The sequence below is a fragment of the Carica papaya genome, chromosome 2 (genome assembly GCF_054855325.1).
Source record: "Carica papaya isolate Zhongbai chromosome 2, ASM5485532v1, whole genome shotgun sequence".
Lineage (NCBI taxonomy): Eukaryota > Viridiplantae > Streptophyta > Magnoliopsida > Brassicales > Caricaceae > Carica > Carica papaya.
The window spans coordinates 21,826,162-21,846,293 of record NC_142310.1 but is presented as its reverse complement, the minus strand read 5'-3'; the positions used below and the strand labels follow the sequence as shown (position 1 = coordinate 21,846,293).

The 20,132-nt window shown below is 36.6% G+C and overlaps 1 protein-coding gene across 4 annotated transcripts in view; it reads left to right on the top strand.

Annotated features, from left to right (window-relative positions):
- LOC110808926 (midasin-like protein) overlaps positions 1 to 20,132 on the top strand; it is a 95,547-nt gene that overhangs the window by 23,165 nt on the left and 52,250 nt on the right. For all 4 annotated transcript variants that reach the window (XM_088213637.1, XM_088213636.1, XM_088213640.1 and 1 more), the window contains 9 exons: positions 5,885 to 5,963; positions 12,981 to 13,103; positions 13,190 to 13,289; positions 13,387 to 13,456; positions 13,533 to 13,664; positions 13,744 to 13,800; positions 13,884 to 14,057; positions 14,184 to 14,309; positions 14,393 to 16,156. In XM_088213637.1, coding sequence (XP_088069763.1) covers positions 5,885 to 5,963; positions 12,981 to 13,103; positions 13,190 to 13,289; positions 13,387 to 13,456; positions 13,533 to 13,664; positions 13,744 to 13,800; positions 13,884 to 14,057; positions 14,184 to 14,309; positions 14,393 to 16,156 — 2,625 coding nt within the window. The remainder of the gene's footprint in view (positions 1 to 5,884; positions 5,964 to 12,980; positions 13,104 to 13,189; positions 13,290 to 13,386; positions 13,457 to 13,532; positions 13,665 to 13,743; positions 13,801 to 13,883; positions 14,058 to 14,183; positions 14,310 to 14,392; positions 16,157 to 20,132) is intronic.

Below are 20,132 nucleotides of genomic sequence, written 5' to 3'. Positions count from 1 at the left end.
ATTCCTTTCCTTTTATTGCTAACTATGTCATCAACAACTTCATTTGCAATTAGGGCAGCATCCATGATATGTCTTCCACCAACGAATGCATGTTGACATTGGCCAATAACCGAATCAAGAATTTTAGCCATCCTTCTCGCAAGAACTTTGGCTAGTAATTTATATATGCACCCGATGAGGCTGATTTGCCTCAAATCTTTAGTATTGGCAGCCCCTTCACTTTTAGGAATCAACACAATGAAAGTAGAGTTCAAGAATTTGACAAACCTACCAGATTCATTGAATTCTTGAAAAACAACTAACACATCAACCTTCACGACATCCCAAAATTTCATCAAGAAACCTATATTAAAACCATCCGGTCTCAGTGCCTTATCTTTCTCACAAGCCTTGAGGCTATGCAAAACCTCTTCCTCGGTGAAATCACCTTCCAAAATAGCATAGTCATTCATCTCTAGTTTGGGAAAATTAAGGCCATTCAGGTTCGGTCTCCAGTCCTTGTTCTCTCTATACAACGGAGTAAACTTCTCCTGTTCTGCCCTTCTTAGCTCCTTATTTCCTTCAATTATCTTATCTCCAAACTTGAGCCTGTTTACATAATTGTTGCACCTGTATTGATTGGCCAAGTAGTGAAAAAATCTGATGTTTCTGTCCCTCTCAAGAACCCACCTAGTCCTGGACTTCTGCCTCCAACTAATCTCCTCCTGCATCACAAAGGCAATCTCCGCTCTCAGATCCTCACGTCGTGCAGCTTCCCCATTATTTAGCCCCCCCCACATCTTCTTTCCTATCAAGTGCTTATTCATCCAAGCGAAATTGCATTCTTGAAGCTTGCATAAGCTCTTCTTCCTTACACCACTTTTTAATTTCAACTTTCAAAATTTTCAGTTTCTGTGCCAGTATGTAGGTCGCTGAACCTTCCGGGGCATATGGAATTCCACCAATCTTTGATCTAGTGCCTAAATTCTTTAACTTTTAGCCATTTGCCTCCAAACAGATAGGGAAGTGATCCAGAGCAAATCTGCTTAAGCATTTCTGGTATAAGTTGCTTGCGATGCTTTGACAATCATAGGAAACTAGGCATCTGCCAATACTGGAACAAACTAGATTCTGCCTTAAATTTGACCAAGTCCATCTACCCCCCACCAGAGGAAGGTCCATTAACCCAAGTCTGTCCACGATTTCCTTAAACTCATCAGCACATTTTGCAGAAAACTGATCCCCAGATCTCTCACTCTTATGCAAGATCATATTGAAATCTCTACCTACCTCCCATGGCCCCTTCCATCTGCTCCTACATTCTTCCAGGTCATCCCATAATGTCTTTCTCTCATTTCCTTCTCGTTTATTATAAATTCCAGAAAATAACCACCAGGTTCCACTCCTACCATCTCTAAAAATACAAGACAACATGTACTTACCTGCAAAACAATCATTGCATGAGAATTGACTTTTTTTCCATAAGATAATGATGCCTCTAGCTATCTCCACAACAGGGTTATAGTAATACCTGATGCCTCTACTACTCCATAAACTCCAAACAATGTGATCATTCATACATTCCATTTTAATTTCTTGCAAACAAACAATATCTGGCTTCCATTTCCTCAAACCACCTATTATTAGCTGCCTCTTTTTTGGATCATTGATTCCCCTCACATTCCAAGAAATTATTCTTCCTAACATGATCACAACTGGGTTGTTTTGTTCCCCTTCTCCTTCCTCTTGCCTTTCTTGACACTGTTATAGTTGATGGACGAAACCAAGCTTCCCAATTCTTGCGACCCCTCTCTTCCTTTCTTAGCTTTCTTTAACTTCTCTTTTCTTCCTTTTCCCCCGTTGTATGCCTCAATATCTCGATAATAATTTTGTTGCTTTAGCCTCGAATCCTTTACAGTCCACTCCCACCATACTGGTCAATTGCTATACATTATCAAGCACCCATCGAGACTCCTCTTCGTCTGTTATGTTCCCCTGATCCTGCATATCTGCTTCATTTAAACATTCCTCACTAAACTGTATGGCAAGTGGTTGCGCCTTCCCAGACTCTCCTTCTCTGTCACTCACCTCCTCCTCCAGCAGTTCCACCATGATATCATCCATCTTTGTTTCTTTCTCCTCATAACCATCGACTAACCCTTCCCTGTTCTCACTTTTAGCCAACATTATAACACCTTTGTTGTCCTCCCTTACCGACCCTCCACATTCAAAATATTCTTCAAGCCTCCATCTTTCATCCTTCCACTCCCTTTTCCCTCTTGTGATTTCGACTTCCATCAATGTGGTATGCATTGTAAGCGCCTCCATAAAACCTCCTCCTCTCCTTGCTTTCCTACCTATCTCCATATTTTTTTCTCCCAATTTCGCCTGTCTGCCCTCTTCCTTCTCGATTTTGCTATGCTATTTCGACATTCTTTAGGGTTTTCGCAGAAACAAAACCCCTTATATGCCGGTTCGACCATTTTAATCCGTTGACCTTAAACGATTGGGTTTTTTCTTTTATTTTCTAGACTGGTCCATCCATTGTTCTTTTGCCTTCTTCGAAGTTTCGGCTTGATCATTAATCTTCCATTTCTCTTTCTCGGCCCAAAAAAATCGATGGTCCATTTCCCCTCCGGTAATTTCCTTGACTCTGGGTTGTGCCCCACTTACTCTATTTTCTTTCACCTTAGCTCCATTATCAAAACGCTTCGTATTGCTCACCCTTCCACCCAGTCCCAAACGACTTTGGATTTGACTGTTTTGGGTTCTGCACTTTTGAATTTCTAATCCGGGTTTCATGAGTGGATCGGGATTGTTCTGCTTTACCCGATTCGCCTCCTGTGCAGGCTGCCTCAGGGAATCGGTGAAGGATATGGTGGTCTTCTTCGAAACCCTACCTCTAGATCTGTCTCGCAACATGGACAACAAACAGTTATAGAGCTCAAATTTTTATTTCCCAACTGTATTTCCAACAACTTGACTCAAACTTTCTTGCAATAGATTTATATACACAAAGCACCAAACTAGTAGATATAAACCCTTAATTTAGAAGCATTCAATCTTCTGTATCGGTCAAAGTATTGAAATACTCCCTGAATTATGTAAAAATATTTAAAATTATCGTTAAACTTTTTTTTTGTTCAAAATTCTTCTTGTACTTTTAAAAAGTTGATAAATTGCTTTTCTCCGTTAATTTTGTTAGCAGCATTTGGTTGCACTTTAAATAATAATATTAGTAAATAATTTTAATTAATTAAATAAATTAATAAATTAATTTTAATTGATCATCCTTTATGTTTTTGTTTTCATTATTTTAAGTCATGACATCAATGGGTTGGATGATTTTGGGAGTATCATTGACCTTTTGATTGACATATAAATATTTTGTATACAGGTGATACCCTCTTGGTACCTTTGTTAATATATACTTCACTACAGTTTTATTTCAAAATAAAAAATTAATTGATCATCCTCTTCTTTATTTAAGAAGCAGAAGATTTGTTATACCAAACCTAAAGATTTTTACAAGCATTCATCCTTCATATTCATTATCAAATAGTGAAATCATGAAATACGATTAATAGGTCTTCCTTAAAGATACCCAATAGTAGTAAAGGAGATATAGTTGGGATTGAGCTTTATCACTTGTAGCTCATTATCGCAACATGGATGTCGTCCTCCGAAAGCAACAACTACACCAACTCCCTTTACGACATTTGAATTGCGCTCCATAAGCTCCAAAAACTCCACATGAACTGCCTTCCTTTGCCTCAGCTCCCTCTAGGAAGAAGATTTATTGTGAGGTTGCTTTTTTCCTTACCTTTAGGAACAATGTGATTCTTACGGGATCTTTTTCCACCGTAATCTACTATAACCTTGTTACAACTTTAGTAGTTCCTAGCCCAAGAAATGCATTTCCCAATCCTATGCTATTTCCTCTCTCTGCAAAAGAAGCAGAGAATGAAAAAACTAACTGATCTCATGAAGGAGATTGATCTCCTCTTATCTCTTTCATTTCCTAGAAAAGGAAGTTTGTCAACCTTACCCCACTCAAGAACCATGTTGCATGTCTTTCCTCTCAACCACCAAGAGCTTTCTACTTGTTGGAAGGAGAGTTTTATGATCTTTTTTTGTTGGAAGGATAGTTCGAGATTTGATAAAGAAGGTATTACAACATCCCAGTCTAGGACTTGTTTCCCATTATTTTGAACTCCCAGCGTGAGGTATTACCTTCAATTTGTGATGATACAATTTTTTATGCCTCATGAAAAGCTAGGAGGATCAAGAGTCACAACAACTATGAGGGGTTTTAATAAGTTTATCTAAAATTGTGAGTTAAGGGATATGCATTCTGCTAATGTCAATTTACTTGGTTAATTAACAGGCAAGGGCAATCCTCCTCGCCAATGACAATTTTATGATTTCTATTTGTTGGAAGTAAGTTTCTAGATTTCATCAGAAGGTATTATTGCGTCTAGACTAGGACCAATTTCCGATTATTTTGGAGTTCTAGTTTCCCATTATTTTGGATTCTCATTACCTTCAGTTTGCGATGATACAATTTTATTCAACCAATTGTCATTTGGTAGATATAAATGTGGTGGATGAAGTCGTGGGCAACCTGGTTGTGGCAATATTATCTTCAAGGTTAGCTTGGCCAATTACCTATCTAATCGTCATATTAGGAGGAAGTCCTAGTAGTCGGTTGTTTTAGGATCAGGTGCTTGAAAAAGGTGCCTAGAGGTTGGAGGGTTAGATATGAGGATTTGTTTTCTTTTGCTATGGGGTGGCCCGGGGGGGGGGGGGCGGGTGAATCACAACTAAATCAGGCATGTAATCTAGTATACCTATCTATTAGTTGTCATTGTTCTGAATAACAATAAGGGTCACCGAGAGTTTGGAAAGGGTGATGAGGACATTCTTGTGAGCATGTCTGTAGAGGAGGGGAAGGATTGTTTAATTAATTGAGAGACTGATGTCAATTCAAGACTTTTAGATTTCGGGCATTGGGAATTTGAAATCATATTATTAGGGGTGCAGAAAAAAGTTAAACCTCTATGGCAAAAAGCTCTATTTGCAGGTTTATGGATGATATAATTTGAAAGAAATCAACAATAGAGCTTTTGAGGGGAGGAAAGACCATATTGTTAATATTAGAGATAAATTGTTTCATTATTTTGGTTCCATTATTTCGGGACACAACCTTTATAGTATGGAGGATTTTAGGGTCATTGTAGATATGTTTATTGACATGTAATTTTTTTGTAAATGAGTGGCATCCCTTTGGTGCCGTATGTCTAATATACGTCTTACACTTTGTATTTAAAAAAAGTAATAATTTGAAAGAAATAATCAAATCGTTGGGGGTAAATCCCTCCCCTTTGTATGGGAGAAGGTAACCTTTTTGGCGTTCCTATGAGCAAAGCTCATGGAAAATTTCCAGATATCTCCATTTAAGTACTTCATAGGAACTAGGGAGTAAAGATTGTTTTCGTTTTGGGTCGGGCTGTCTGTTGCATTACAAGTATTTTGGTTCTGACTCCTTTTTGTAAGTCCTTTTCAGTGAAGGATTCGAGATGATACTTTATCATCTGCTGCTGTAACTCATCTTTCTTCATCTTAGTAATATTTTTTCTATAAAAAATATTATATACTATTATTTAAATAAGTAGTTTATCATAAGAGGAATATTAGTTATAAAATTCTGGCTTCGTGCTTTAGAACTATTTCGAGCTCTTTTTATTCTCAATTTATTCTTAATATTAATCATCCCTATAAATATTAGTGTTAATGTCAATATTCATTTGTTCTTCTTTTTTGTAAAAACGTACTAATTTTTTCCATAAAAGATTTGTTTTTGTTTATTACTTTAATTTTAAGTTAAGGATGTCCACTTGTGCAGGTGATAAGGGTAGCAGAAAGTTTTCGATTATTTTCAACTATTTCTACTTCAAAGTGTGATATAGTTCCCAACACAGAAGGTCTGTATTCTTTTTTTTTTTGAAATACAGAAGGTCCGTATGCTAATACAAACATTTTGCCGTCAGTTAAGCTGGAAGAAAGGGAAAAGAAGGAACTATAACACTCATTGGTTATATAGGCTTTTGAATTTTGATTTATTGGCTCTAAGTTATCTAAATGCTTCTATTTATTTACTTTCCATTTGTTATTATGTTTGTTTCCAAATTTTTATTAAAAAAAATTATATTTATTTTTCAAGTCTTTTGCCTTTTTATTTAACTCTTAGGCTGGTTTCGTTTGTAGCTGGTGTGATGGTTGACAATAACCTGGTTGAGTTTACTGTTTGTATTGCAGTTGGCAGTTAGGATCATGGTCTGCATTTGCTCGTCATAATTGAGCATCTGTTGCATTTTTAGAATAGGATTGAGGTTGAAGTATTTTTTGGTGCTCTAATGTGTAAAGATTTGATGCATGATTGAATTTTGAGAACAATACCAGTTTTTGGATAACATGATGAAAAATCTGAAACTGTCAAGTAGGAGTCCAAGGGATAAGTTTCAAGATTAGCAATTTCATGAGGACTTATTTTTTTTTTAAAATAAAAATAAAGTATTATTATGTACAAGGTACCAAGTGGATACCACCCAATTATAAAATAGTTACAAATCTATCATTTGGTCGATGACTACACCCATATCATCAATGTCTTTAATATCATGGTGCAGCAAAATAACCTCAAAAGTATGTATCCATCTATCACTAATGGTAACAAAGTTAGTTTCTACTCCCTCAAAACCTCTAGCATTTCTTTCTTTCCAGATTACCAAAAAATAGTAAGAGAAATAAGAAAAATATGCTTCCTTTTTTCTATACAAAACCCCTCCCAAGTCCAAAGTTTACTACTGACACTACCCGCCATAACCCAATCCACCCCAATTAGCTTCAGCACAACAAACCATAGGTTGTAAGTAGCAGGGCCGCTCGATAATAAGTGGAAACAAGTCTCCTCATCATCTTTGCATGAGAAGCACCTGCTAATCAACACATTTCTTTTTTTTCTAAGCATATCAATTGTTAAAATCCTTTTTTTAGCGCTTCCCAAGCAAAATAACTAATTCTGGGAGAAGCTTTAGATTTTCAAATTCTTGTGAAAGGGGCAGAATAGATATTGTTGTTCTCTCTCTTAGTTATGAAGTCATAGTATGGTCTAACAGAGAAGCTCCTCCTTTTACAACTTCTAAATTTTTTTACCCTTATTTTCAGTTATGTTAATATTAGATAAATACAACAGCAGCTCCACATACTCCTCAACTTCCCAATCCTGCAAGTTACGCTTGACCAGAACGCGAAGAGGAGGTGCTAATGACGAGCGTGGAGAATACAGCTGATGGGAGTAGCGAGAATAATGATGACTCGAAAGCCGTCACTATTTGGGAAAGTACTCCGATGAGTACGGATGATTACAAGAAGGGGGAAGAGGAGAGATACAATCTGGCGCTAGCTTGTGTAGAGAGGGGGGGGGGGGGGAGGGTCTCCAATGTCGGATGCCAGGCTGTTTGAAGAGTTGGGTGAAGGGCTGAACGTGACTCCACTACAGTGTGGGCCAGTGATCGAAGCTGTTCGGGTAATGGAGGAAAATGTTGGTTGGGAGAGTCAGTATTCTTATTGGGTTCGGAGAAACTTCTCTAAGGTTAGTAAGATGTTTGGTATGACTATTGATGGTCTTGAATTTAAAATTTTTAAGTTGTTTGAGGAAATGGAACAAGACTTTACTGAATCAGAGAAGAATGATAGGAAAGAAAAAAAAATAGGAAAGAAGCAGGGGGAAGGAGGCAGTAGGGAATTAAAAAGAATGAAGTGGTCTATAAATTATGAGAGAAAGAAGAGTGGAAGGAAGGGAGAGGGGATCCAGAGCAACGATGTAAGCATCCATGATAGAGAAGATAATATCTTGGAATGATCGGGAGCTGAATGATAGGAGGAAAAAAGAGGTTATCAAAGTGCATCAGAAGGTGGAAGCCAGATGTTATTTGTTTCCAGGAGACTAAGATGGAGGAAATTGATCAGTAGACTGCTAAAAGCCTGTGGAAAGAATACAAGGTTGAATGTGTTTTTTTACCTGTTGTTGGTTCGGCTGGGGGCATTCTTATTATGTGGGATGGAGAAAAATATAGCTGTAAGGGGGTGGAGAAAGGGAAGGTGTCTTTATCCATTATGCATGAACGTTTTGGGGGTGGTGATGGATTGGTGTTTTCGGGTATATATTGTAGGGAGAGTAAGGAGGAGAGGGAGATGTTGTGGGAGGATCTGTAATGCTGTAAAACCAAAGGAGGGGAGAGATGGGTCATTGGGGGGGATTTCAACATAGTTCTCCATTCTAATGAGAGGTCGGGAGAGGGAACAACTATCTCTGAAATTGAGGAGTTTAGGGAGGGGGTGGATAAACTCTACCTGGTGGATCTTCTGTTAATGGGTGGGGGATGGACTTGGTCTAACTTGAGGGAGCAGCCTTCATGGTGTAGAATTGACCAATTTTTTGTTTCTAATGATATGTTATTGCAGCATGCAGGTTTAAGTCAGAAAGTGTTAAACAGACTCATTTCAGATCATTTCCCCATATGCTTAATGCCGAATGATATTTGTTGGGGGCCCGGTCTTTTTTGGTTGGATAATAAGTGGCTGAGGATGGAGGGTTTCAAAGAATTGGTATCCATTGCTTGGCAGCAGCTAAGTGTGAAGGGAACAGCTAGTTTTCAGTTTGTTCATAAATTAAAGGTTTTAAAAAATAAGGAAATTATTTGCAAAATTGATATGGAGAAGGCTTATGATCGGGTTTGTTGGGATTTTGTGGATTACATGCTATTGAGATTGGGGTTTGGGGGTAGATGGAGGAAATGGATTAGTTGTTGCATCACTACTACTTTTGTTGTTTTGGTGAATGGTGGGCCTTTGTCATCCTTTAAAGCGTCAAGAGGGCTTGGGCAAGGGGATCCCATCTCCCCTCACTTATTCCTTATCGTTATGGAGGCTTTTAGTAGGTTGATGGATAGGGCGGGGGAGCTTGAGGTGGTGCGGGGTATTTCGGCGGGGAGTGGGGGCTGAAAAGGTGAGTGTTTCTCATATATTCTTTGCTGATGATGCTTTGGTTTTGTGCGAACCTAATATTACCGCTTTATTGCATTTGAGATGCATATTACTATGCTTTCAAATGGTGTCGAGGTTGAAGATTAATATGAGAAAGACGGAATTAGTGAGAATCGGGAGTAGAGGGACGAAAGGAGGCTGGCACAGGTTTTGGGCTACAAGGTCACCACTTTACCAATCAAGTATCTTGGGATCCCGTTGGGAGATATAAAAATGTTAATACCTGAGATCCCGTGGTGGATCTTTTTAAGAGGAGGTTGGCGGGGTGGAAAAGGACTTTCCTATCAAAAAGGGGTAGGCTCACTTCGATTAAGAGTACCATTGCAAATCTACTTATCTATTACCTTTCCATTCTGTCCAACCCTGCCAGTATTGCGCATAAACTTGAGATGATTCAATGCCGTTTTCTTTGAGGTGATCGAAAGTACCACTTGGTTTAATGGGATGATGTGAAGAGGTCAATTAGAAAAGGGAGATTGGGGATTAGATCCATTATAATTTCATGAGGACTTATTGTCCTTTACATTACTGATGCCCTAAATAGATTAAGAATTATAGTTCTTCTAAATGTAAAACTATTTACTCTTTGGGTGTATACTGTTATAGTTTTGGTAACTTTAGAAACTTATTTGTTTTAATATTTAGTTTTCTTATTTGTTTTAATATCTCTTATTTGTATTAAGATTGGTATATTAGTACTACTAAATTAGTTTTGGTATTTCCTAATCTAGTAAAGGAAAACATACTTAACCCTCTATGTATATGATTTTTTTTTTCTTGAAATAAACTCTATATATATGGTTTTAATCTCTTAAGAGGAACATTCAAGTATTAGATAAAATATTGAGTTTCTAAATTTTCTGATTGTGTGATTCAATCAAACCATTAAGTGCGTGATGTCTAAGAAACACTACGTAGATGTCTAAGTTTTTTTTTTATTTTTTTTTAAATTCTGTAATTGAATAACTCAATCATATTTGTCTTACATCAGTTTGATATCAGAGTTAAGAAAATCCTACATCTAGTGTCTAAAAACCCTATATCAAAACAAACCCAAGCTATTTACAATAAACAAAAAATAGCCACAAAGAAGCACCAAAACCCTAAATGCTCCAAACAACTGCCAATTCGTTCATAAGCCACCGCGCAAAGGTGGTTGACACCACCTCTACCACCAACCTCAAAAGGTCCAGTTGGCAAACCCTTGAAGCTTGGGTGCGAAACACCACCAGAATCGCCGCACTTGCCTGTGTAAGCCCTCCCAGCTGCTGTCTCTCGTGATCTCGGGCATCTGCACCATCGTGTCTCACACCAGCCTCTAGTTTGCAACCAGAACCTCAAGTTGAGTCAATTGCCAAATGGTCACCGCTGTTTGGTGACCTGAAGTTGGTGTGTGAACCCCATGCGCTCACAGTTGCAAATGGACCTCGATTGATTTGTTCAGTTTTTTCTTTGTTGACCGGAGTTGAAAAATTGGTTCAACTAGACTTGTTTACTCATCTCAGGCTTGTTTTCAACAGTTCAAAACAAGATATTCTTGTCTATTTTTCATATTTTGCAATCTCTTTCACAAAAGTTAATGTGATGAAAAAGGTTTAAACATGTGGAATGATAAGAGACGGAGTCGTTGCTCGAGGATGACAGAATTAACAAGTCTTTTTGACAGTGTCTAAGTACAATTATGCAGTTTAAGTGAAAAAGTATCAAAATTATTTTCCAATTTTGCAGATCATAGTCTATCGTGAAAATAAATATAAATGGTTGTCAATCATGAAAAAAGAGGTAGAAATCTTGTTTCAATATTTACAGTTGCACAACTCAATCTTCAGACAATTGGCTCCCCAACCATACAGACACCATAAAACTCGCTGCTTGGACGGATAATTTGAGTATTTTGGTAACTCAGAAAAGTCTTGTTTCTATTCGTTATGGTCCTTATGATGATCCATTCTTGTTCTATGTGATTCTTATGATGTTGACATATATTCTTCTAGGCCAACCTTGCATGTGATCGAAATTGTTAACATAATGAGATTGCCAATATTTCGTTTTATATTCGGCATAAAGAATGTAGTCTTAAAGCCTCTAATAATGTAGAGATGAATAAGTATAAACATTTAGAAGCACCTGCAATCATTAAAGAAGATAAAAAGAAGGTGACTATTGAAGTTGAGAAAAAGAAGAACTATTTTGTCTTCTTAATAATATGATTTGAGGTTACTCAAGACATTTCACTACCTAAAGAAAGTCCGATGGAAGTTCAGTGCGAGAAGGAAACTACACTTTATAATTAGGTCTAATGATGTTCAGCTTAGAGATAACTGCAAGTGCAAATTGGTTAATATTTTGATTTAATTCTCCCACCAAAATTTCATACTCATCGATAATTATGTGTTTCTATTATGTTTGTTTGTTGACGACAATGATAGTGCATAGAGTTTGTTAAGTCTTCATAAGAATGCTCATGGATCAAGGTTATACATTGTTTCATCACTTCAAAACTTGTGGACAAATTTTCTCCAACTATAGGAGAATGATGCAAAATGAGTTATGCCTAAGTAGATGAAAAATTATATTTCTTGTAAATATAAAACTACTGTATTATTTGGAGTTTATTGTTATAGTTTTGGTGGCTTTAGGATTTTATTTTTTTTAGTATTTGGTTTTCCTATTTGTTTTAGAATTTCGTATTTATATTAGGATTAGTATTCTTAATATCTTTAATATTAATATCCTAAATTGTTAGTAGTATTCCTAAATTACTTTTGGTATTTCCCGATCTACTTAGAAAAGCCCTGCTTAGCAATGTATAAATATGATTGTAACCTTAGGAAGAGCATTCAAGTTTAATATAAAATATTTTCAGAGTCTTAATTTTCTGGTTGTGTGATGTAATCGGACTCTTAAATTTTATACTTGAGATTTCTTAAGTATGATACCTTAAAAACCTTAAGAGTAATGTCTAGGTTTTTTTTGTTTTTGTTTTCTTTTTCTCCTCTCTGTGGGTTAATCATATTTTTCAATGGTAGGAATGAATCCCCTTTCAGCATCCCATGTAAAGAAAGCAACTCTAGGAGTTTTAACCTTTCATATTTGTCTAAAAAGAAACTGGTGCTATTATTTTCTGCTTAGTTAGATTCTTGTAGAAAGATTTGACTGAAAAGGATCCTGTATTAGTAAGATTCCGCAGAGGTTGATCATTACTTCCATTCAAAGATACCTAGGAGATTAACATATATTAATTGATCTTCCAATCATTGAGGTTTCTTAGTAAATTTACTTGCCACTCCTTTACCCCCCTCCTAATATCTCTGGGTGTGTCCCTAACCAATATGTCTTTCTGTTATGCTATGGCGAAAATTTGAGGGTATTGATTGCTAAGTAACTGGAGTGTTCTATCATGATGGACTACGTTCTTTTTTTTTTTCACTTAGGAGGATCTCTTGTCCTCCATTTCGATATTTTGTCCTCCATTTCGATATTTTTTCTCTTTTCTCAAATATAAATTATCTATATATTTTATTTTTAATTATCTATATATTTTCTTTTGAAATAAGAGGTATGAATATATTAACAAAGCATCAAGGGGGTGCAATCCATATACAAAAGTATTACATATTTGCTAGACAATCTATTATATACTCAAAATCTTCCACCCTATACAATTCATGCCCAATAATTAGAGATCCAAATAATTGAAATCATCTATTTCTAACTTTATTATAAATTATCTATATAGGAATAGACTATTGGAAAAGACAGAAAAACGTTGTCTTAATCTCCAAGGTTTTCTATATAATTAATGTAGAGTGCAAATACGTTTTTCTGGATTGTAAAATAAAGTTTAATTCTTCAGTTCAACTAGAGGAAGCATCTCTTTTTCTGGATTGTAGGTGGGAATGCACTTGGTGGCCCTTGGAGGAAAATTATGATTGGCTCATCAAATAATGAGGACTTGCAAAATATTGTGGAGGCATGGTATCCAAAATTGGTGCCTGTTGCCAAAAGACTTGTAGGTAGGTCAATGTTGTGTTTCCTATTCTCTGAATTCAGAATTTATGTTTTGATGCTTCTTACATACAACGTATGCAATCTTTGGCAGAAACATTTGAAAATGTCAGCTCTCCTCCTTTACCCCAAGTTCGAAGTTTTCAATTGGGAACCTCATCTTTGTCTGGCTCCCTTAATCGATTCTCGCTGAGGTAAGAGAAGGTTTTACTTTCATGTTGCTACTTTCTTGCAGCTGCTCCCCCCCCAATGTTATTTGTAACACTTTTTTGCTTGTGTTCCTCATTGTAGAGATCTTCTCAAGTGGTGCAAGCGAGTTGATGGTTTGCATATGTTCAATAATCATCGAATTTATCAGGAGGTTGGATCTAGTTATGTCTAAACTGGTTCATTTGCTTTCAGTTGTGGTGCTTATGGTTATTTTGTAATACTCTCAGGCTGTCGATATATTTGCTGCATTTTCAATGTCTTCTGAAAACCGGGTTATAACGATGAAAGAAATCGCTAAGATGTGGAACATTCCAGAGTCAGAGGCATTAAACATACATCAGTATAAACCGACAATTCAGGTTTCTGTTCTTCTGGATTGCCTCAGCTGATCTTAGTTTTACAGTATAGTTTGTTTATCATATTTAAACTGGATAACAGGACTTTTCAGAAGGACTAAAAATTGGTAGAGTCACACTTCATCGTGCTAAAACAGCGGTTAGTTAGAGCATTTCAAACGATCTGTATATGAGTTGCTTCATTATAATAATCTCTCCTCACACTTAATGTGAATTTTGCAGTCATATGACCCGTCAATGTTTGTTGAGATCCGTAGCTCTTTGTATGTACTTGAGAGAATAGCTCGTTCTGTTGAATACAATGAGCCTGTTCTCCTAGTGGGTGAAACTGGTATTGGAAAAACCACGCTTGTTCAGAATTTAGCAACATGGCTGTGTCAGAAACTCACTGTTTTGGTATATTGAAGGATGAAATGTCCTTTTTGCTCATTCTCTCTCTCTCTCTCTCTCTATCTCGTATTTGAATAGGTTACTGTTTCTAGATTCATATGGATGTGCCATTTAATGCTTATTTCATTGCAGAACTTAAGTCAGCAAAGTGATGTTGCTGATCTATTAGGAGGATTTAAGCCAATGGATGCTCGGTGTATGTGTGTTTCCTTGTATAATGAGTTTGAAGACTTGGCAATCAAGACATTCAGTTTGAAGGTATTTCCTGTTTAGGCTTAATTTGCAAGTTTTACTATAATTAGTATGCATATTGATTTGTCTCATTGAACGCTGTTATCCAGGATGGGAATAAAGCTTTACCATGGTTACGGAAACTTTTGGTTGATAAGAGGTGGAAGACATTGTTGAAAGGATTAGGGAAATACATTGAAGTTTACAAAAGGAAAGCTGAGGAAGAAAGATCAGGATCCCTAAAAAAGCGAAGGAAACATTTTGATGTAGAAGAAAAACTTAAAGCTTGGGAAAGCTTTTCTGTGAGGCTTGAGAACACTTATCAACAAATAGCCTCAACTGGAATGTTCTTTTCATTTGTGGAAGGAGCTTTTGTTACTGCCCTCAGAAATGGTGAATGGATTTTGCTTGATGAGGTTAATTTGGCTCCTCCAGAGATATTGGGGAGAATTATTGGTGTTCTTGAAGGAAAGGATAAATCTCTTTGTTTAGCTGAAAGAGGGGATGTCGAAGGCATAAATAGACATCCTAGTTTTCGGATATTTGCTTGTATGAACCCTGCCACTGATGCTGGAAAGCGGGAGTTGCCCTACTCTTTACGTAGTAGATTTACTGAGTACTTTGTTGATGACATGCTGGATGATAGTGATTTGGATCTATTTGTTAGGAAGTTTTTAGGTGGCCATCAATCTGATAAATTGGTGGAGAGAATTGTTTCTTTTTATAAAGAAGCAAAGAAGGAGTCTGAACAAAGGCTGCAGGATGGGGCTAATCAGAAGCCACAATATAGCTTGAGGTCCCTATATCGTGCTCTGGAATATGTGAGGAAAGCAGAAAGAACTTTTGGATTTCAGAGAACAATCTATGACGGATTTTCCATGTTTTTCCTTTCCTTGTTGGATGGATCTAGTGCTAAGATAATGAACAATTTAATTGTAAAACTGTTGTTAGAGAAAGATGATCCTCCACCTCAGCCTACATCTTTCAGCAGCTACTTAATAGAAAAAGAGAATGCTAGATCTGATGATTTTGTGAAAAACTATGTACTGACCAAGAGTGTGAATGGGCATCTTAGGAACTTGGCACGAGCTATTTTTGTTAAAAGATATCCAGTTCTTTTACAGGGGCCAACATCTAGTGGAAAGACTAGCCTTGTCCGATATCTTGCTGCAATAACTGGTCATGAGTTTGTACGAATTAATAATCATGAGCATACTGATATTCAGGAATATCTAGGCTCCTATATTACTGATTCTTCTGGGAAGCTTGTATTTCACGAGGGTGTCCTGGTGAAGGCTGTCAGGAACGGTCATTGGATTGTTTTAGATGAGCTTAATTTGGCCCCCTCTGATGTATTGGAAGCATTGAACAGGTTGCTTGATGATAACAGAGAGCTCTTTGTGCCGGAACTGCGAGAAACCGTGCGAGCACATCCAAATTTTATGCTTTTTGCTACTCAAAATCCACCCACTTTTTATGGTGGCCGTAAACTGCTTTCTCGAGCTTTCCGCAACCGTTTTGTAGAGATTCATGTTGGTGAAATTCCAGAAGATGAATTGAGCATAATTTTAGAGCAGAGGTGTCAAATCCCTAAGAGCTATGCTTTGAAAATGGTTGAAGTCATGAAAGAGTTGCAGTTGCACCGCCAGAGTAGCAAAATATTTGCTGGAAAACATGGATATATAACTCCAAGGGATTTATTCCGTTGGGCAAATCGTTTTAAAGCTTTGGGAAAATCTTATGAAGATCTTGCCAATGATGGGTATTATCTTTTGGCAGAAAGGCTTCGGGATGAGGGTGAGAAACTTGTTGTACAGGAAGTTTTGGAGAAATATCTACGCGTTAAGCTTGTTAAAGATAACATGTACAAGCAGGTATGTTGTGCTTTTCTGTTTTTTTTTCTGTTAATAAAAGTGGAAATATTATTAAAGACGAAGAAAAAATATCAACACAGAAAAAACGCTCAATCCTTTTAAAAAGAGGATAAACATAAAGGAATATAAAGAAAATCATTCTATTGAAAACTGTATCAGGCAGTCAAAAATACTAAAAATTCTAATATTTTGTTTTAGCCAAATGACTCATAAATTAGCAAAGATATCTCCCTTTCTGATGTAGCACAGCAGTTTAGGTGGTGTTAGCAACAAAGGAAAAATAAAGAAAATAAAAGGTAAAATCGAATCTACAATCATTGGCAACAACTTTAATGGTACAACTACAATCTTATGCTTATTAGGCATTCTATTTAATAAGTGGCAATAAATAATTTTATTCATAGGGAATTTGTTTTATAATGATGAAGCACCCATATATTTATGGCTAATGTGATTAGAAATCTTAAATATGAGAAAAATAACAAAATAAGCCTTCTAATTTTACTAAAATACCAAATGAACATAAACCTGTTCTAATGGTTCTCAAGAAGGCTTAATATCCTTAATAATGCATAAGTAATGTAATTATAGAAATATCTCATAACCTTAAAATAAATCAATTTTACAGTCTTGTTGTTATTCACCTTCACAACATATTATTCTCGTTGATCTACCACTCATAATGCAAAGAAGATGAGATGGAAATTTCTAAATTGAAAGGGCATATATCCTAACCTCCCAAACATGGGAAATCAATCCAGAACTTAGCTTCCTTGCTAAGGGATAATGAAGAAATAGGTGGCTTTTATTTTCAGAATTTGGTAACACGTGAAATAAATATTGGGAGACAATTTATGAAATTTCGGGTTTGGAGAATTGTAGTTAGTGTTAATTTTGAAATGATAGTCTAATTGATAACTCCTAGATTAGAGGGAGCTTTCATCCCCAAATGATTTGGGACAAGTAGTTGATCTGGGTAATTTTATGGGTGTGAACACCTGAGGGCTCTATGCTCCAAGATCAGCAATCAAGATCAAGAATAGAGCGCAAGCCATCAACCAAGTGAGTGCCAGTCTGAAGAGAAAAATCACAAAAATGCAATTTACAATATTCAATTCTTAGCCCTATTGCTGAATTGATCATATGGCCCTTATAAAAAAAAAAAGGTAATGGACCAAACATCGGAAACTCTATTAAAAGAAAGACAAGCGTTTCTGTAGGCTTTTCTGTTGCTTTTATTCCAAAAATACAGAAACGATTAATAGAGTTAAAATTTACATTTCTTACACAATAATTTAGAATGTTTAATAGAATTATGGAAATATCCATTCTAAAAGATAAATGGAAATTAAATAAATAAAACGAATAACGAATAACTAGAAATTCTAGAACAACCTTCACTAGTACTTGAAAGGAGTCCGGATAGTGAACTACTCACAACCCTCTTGCTGATCGGGATCTGAATCTTGATTCTCTTGATCTGAAATAGTTAATGAAAGGTGAGTTACACTACCTCAGTAAAAATATCACACTAATCACCAATACGGAAAATTGAATATTAGTAAAAAAATCAGAAAAAAATAACTAATGGAGCCATTCCTTTATTTAAATACATTTAAACTTAAAAACGTTTTTTTAATACTTATCATAACAAGTTTTCCAAAAATAACGTATGAAAACTCATATTCATACCACTTTTCACTTTCACGCATAAGAGAATAAGAAACAATAATTTTCATTTCTTACCTGCTTATTGGTACCCCTATGGGTCCATAGGAGTGTCTTCCCTACCCGTGAATCCGATATCCAATTTAAACAATTAATTGGTCGTCCCCATACTTTGTCCGGTAATGGGTGCCAAACATTTCATCGTCTCGATACCCCATCTAGTATAAGAGTGAACTATATCTCCCAAACTTTTTTGATACGGGACTTCTTAACTCCGTCCAACTGAGGTGACGTTCACGGTAGGGTTTCCTATGTATCGGACCTGTCTGCCCTTTTCTGAGTACCCAATAAATCTTTCATATATAGATTTTTATCAACAAACAACCAACAAGCGGATCTTAATATCTCATTGTGTATTTATAGATCAATCAAACGACATTTAAAAAAACAGTACGATTTCATACCTCGAAAATTAAGGAACGTATTGGAGCCTTTAGTTTAAATCAATGAATTAGATAAAGATTACGATCAGACAATCAATAAATGAAAAAAATAATTTAAAAGTAATAATTTTAATCATACTGTGGATCAATCAAGCAAGTAGAACAGTATAGAAAAATAAACAGAAAATCAAGATAGTTGTCAATTAATCGGTTCTAGCTACATTAGTAATTTATAATTATTTTTAGGGTTTTCTAATTTTTCATAAAAATACAGAATTATACATTGTTAAGTCTCAATTTACTGTAACGGATAATAGGGTAAAGGATCTTTATCCGGACTGGTGTTTCGAGACGTCGAGTTGTCTACTACGTTTTCTAACGGATACTAGGTTTCTTGAATTTTTTCTGTGAAATCCAAAACGTTCGTTCCATGCCTAAAAATACACCAAAAATCCAAAATTGGTGTCAAAAACTCATTCCGGTAAATTTTGGGGTTCTAGCATGGCAGTGCTGCTATGTTCCGGTGCCGGCTCCGCCGTCCATGGCAGTGGTTCGCTTTGGTCTGATCGGTTTTGGCTGTATCCCTGCAGAAAAACACGTTATGGGACTCGGTTGGCCGGGAAATTACAAAAAAATTGAACCTATTGGCGGAGGAACCTCAGGGTGCGCCGGCTTTGCCAGTCGTCCTTCGCGACTAAGATTCTTTTTTCGGCTAATCTGTACAGAAAAAGACTGTGAACACACTGATCGAAAAATCACGTGAAACGGGAATCGGAAAGGGGCTCATCAGAGGGATTTTGGGGTTTTGGCCGCGGTGGCTCCGCCGGGCTTTGCCCACGATTTCTGGCTCACCCATCGTTTTTCTTGCTCTGATTTGACCACAGGGATGTTCAGAATCGAATTATGAGCGGGTAGGGAGAATTTTTACCTTTTTTGGCGGCTGGCGGTGGCTCTAGCATGGCGGTCGGCGGTCGGCCTCCTTCTTCGGCGTCTGGTTCTTCTTCTTCGGTGTGGACTGACGGATAGGATTTGGGTTTTCGTGTGATGTGAAGTATTTATATCCATCATGCGTTTATTGCGATTGATCTCGACTGTCCGATCGCGTCTAAGGTGAAAACGAATCTGGGCCGTCCACGTGCGCAAGATCGATCTTGAGCCGTCCGATTGCGGGACACGCGGATCACCAACGTCAGCGAGCCTTGTAATGCAGAATGCTCCGGTTTGTCGAGACTGCTGACTGAGCGGTCCTACGTGGCCGAACTTTCTCTTTATGCACTTTGACCACTTATTTTTAATTTTTCTTTTAAAAATACTTCCCGAATCCACATTTTTACCTTTTTTTTTTAAATTTGTTTTCGATTACATCCCTAACTTATTTTTTTTTCAATAATTTAGCAAAATTAAATTAGATTAATTTATAAATAAATTTTTTATTTATTTTTAAATTGTAAAAATTGATAACGGGCTAAATTTTGGGTTCGGGTAGTACTTGGGCACCAAGAGGTGCAATCCGTATACAATGCTTTACAAATATATAAAAATATCAATATCTCCTATATCCAGAAAAAGTGTAAAGAGGTTTACGAACCAAGCGGTCTTGATTTTATCAAAAAGTATCTATGCCCCCAAAATTCTTTTATTTGTTTCCAAATCACTCATAACGCAGCCAAAAAGATAAGGCTTAATTTTTCTTGAAACATTTATTCCCATGGATGCTTCTTGAAGCCCAAATCTCCTCTCTTGCTTAACCAACCATTGTCTATTTAACCGTAAAAAGATGTAGGCCAGTGACCAAAGACGAAAGAGAAAGGACACCATAGAAGTAGATGCTTTTTAGACCTCACATTCTTCGTATATAACTTGCA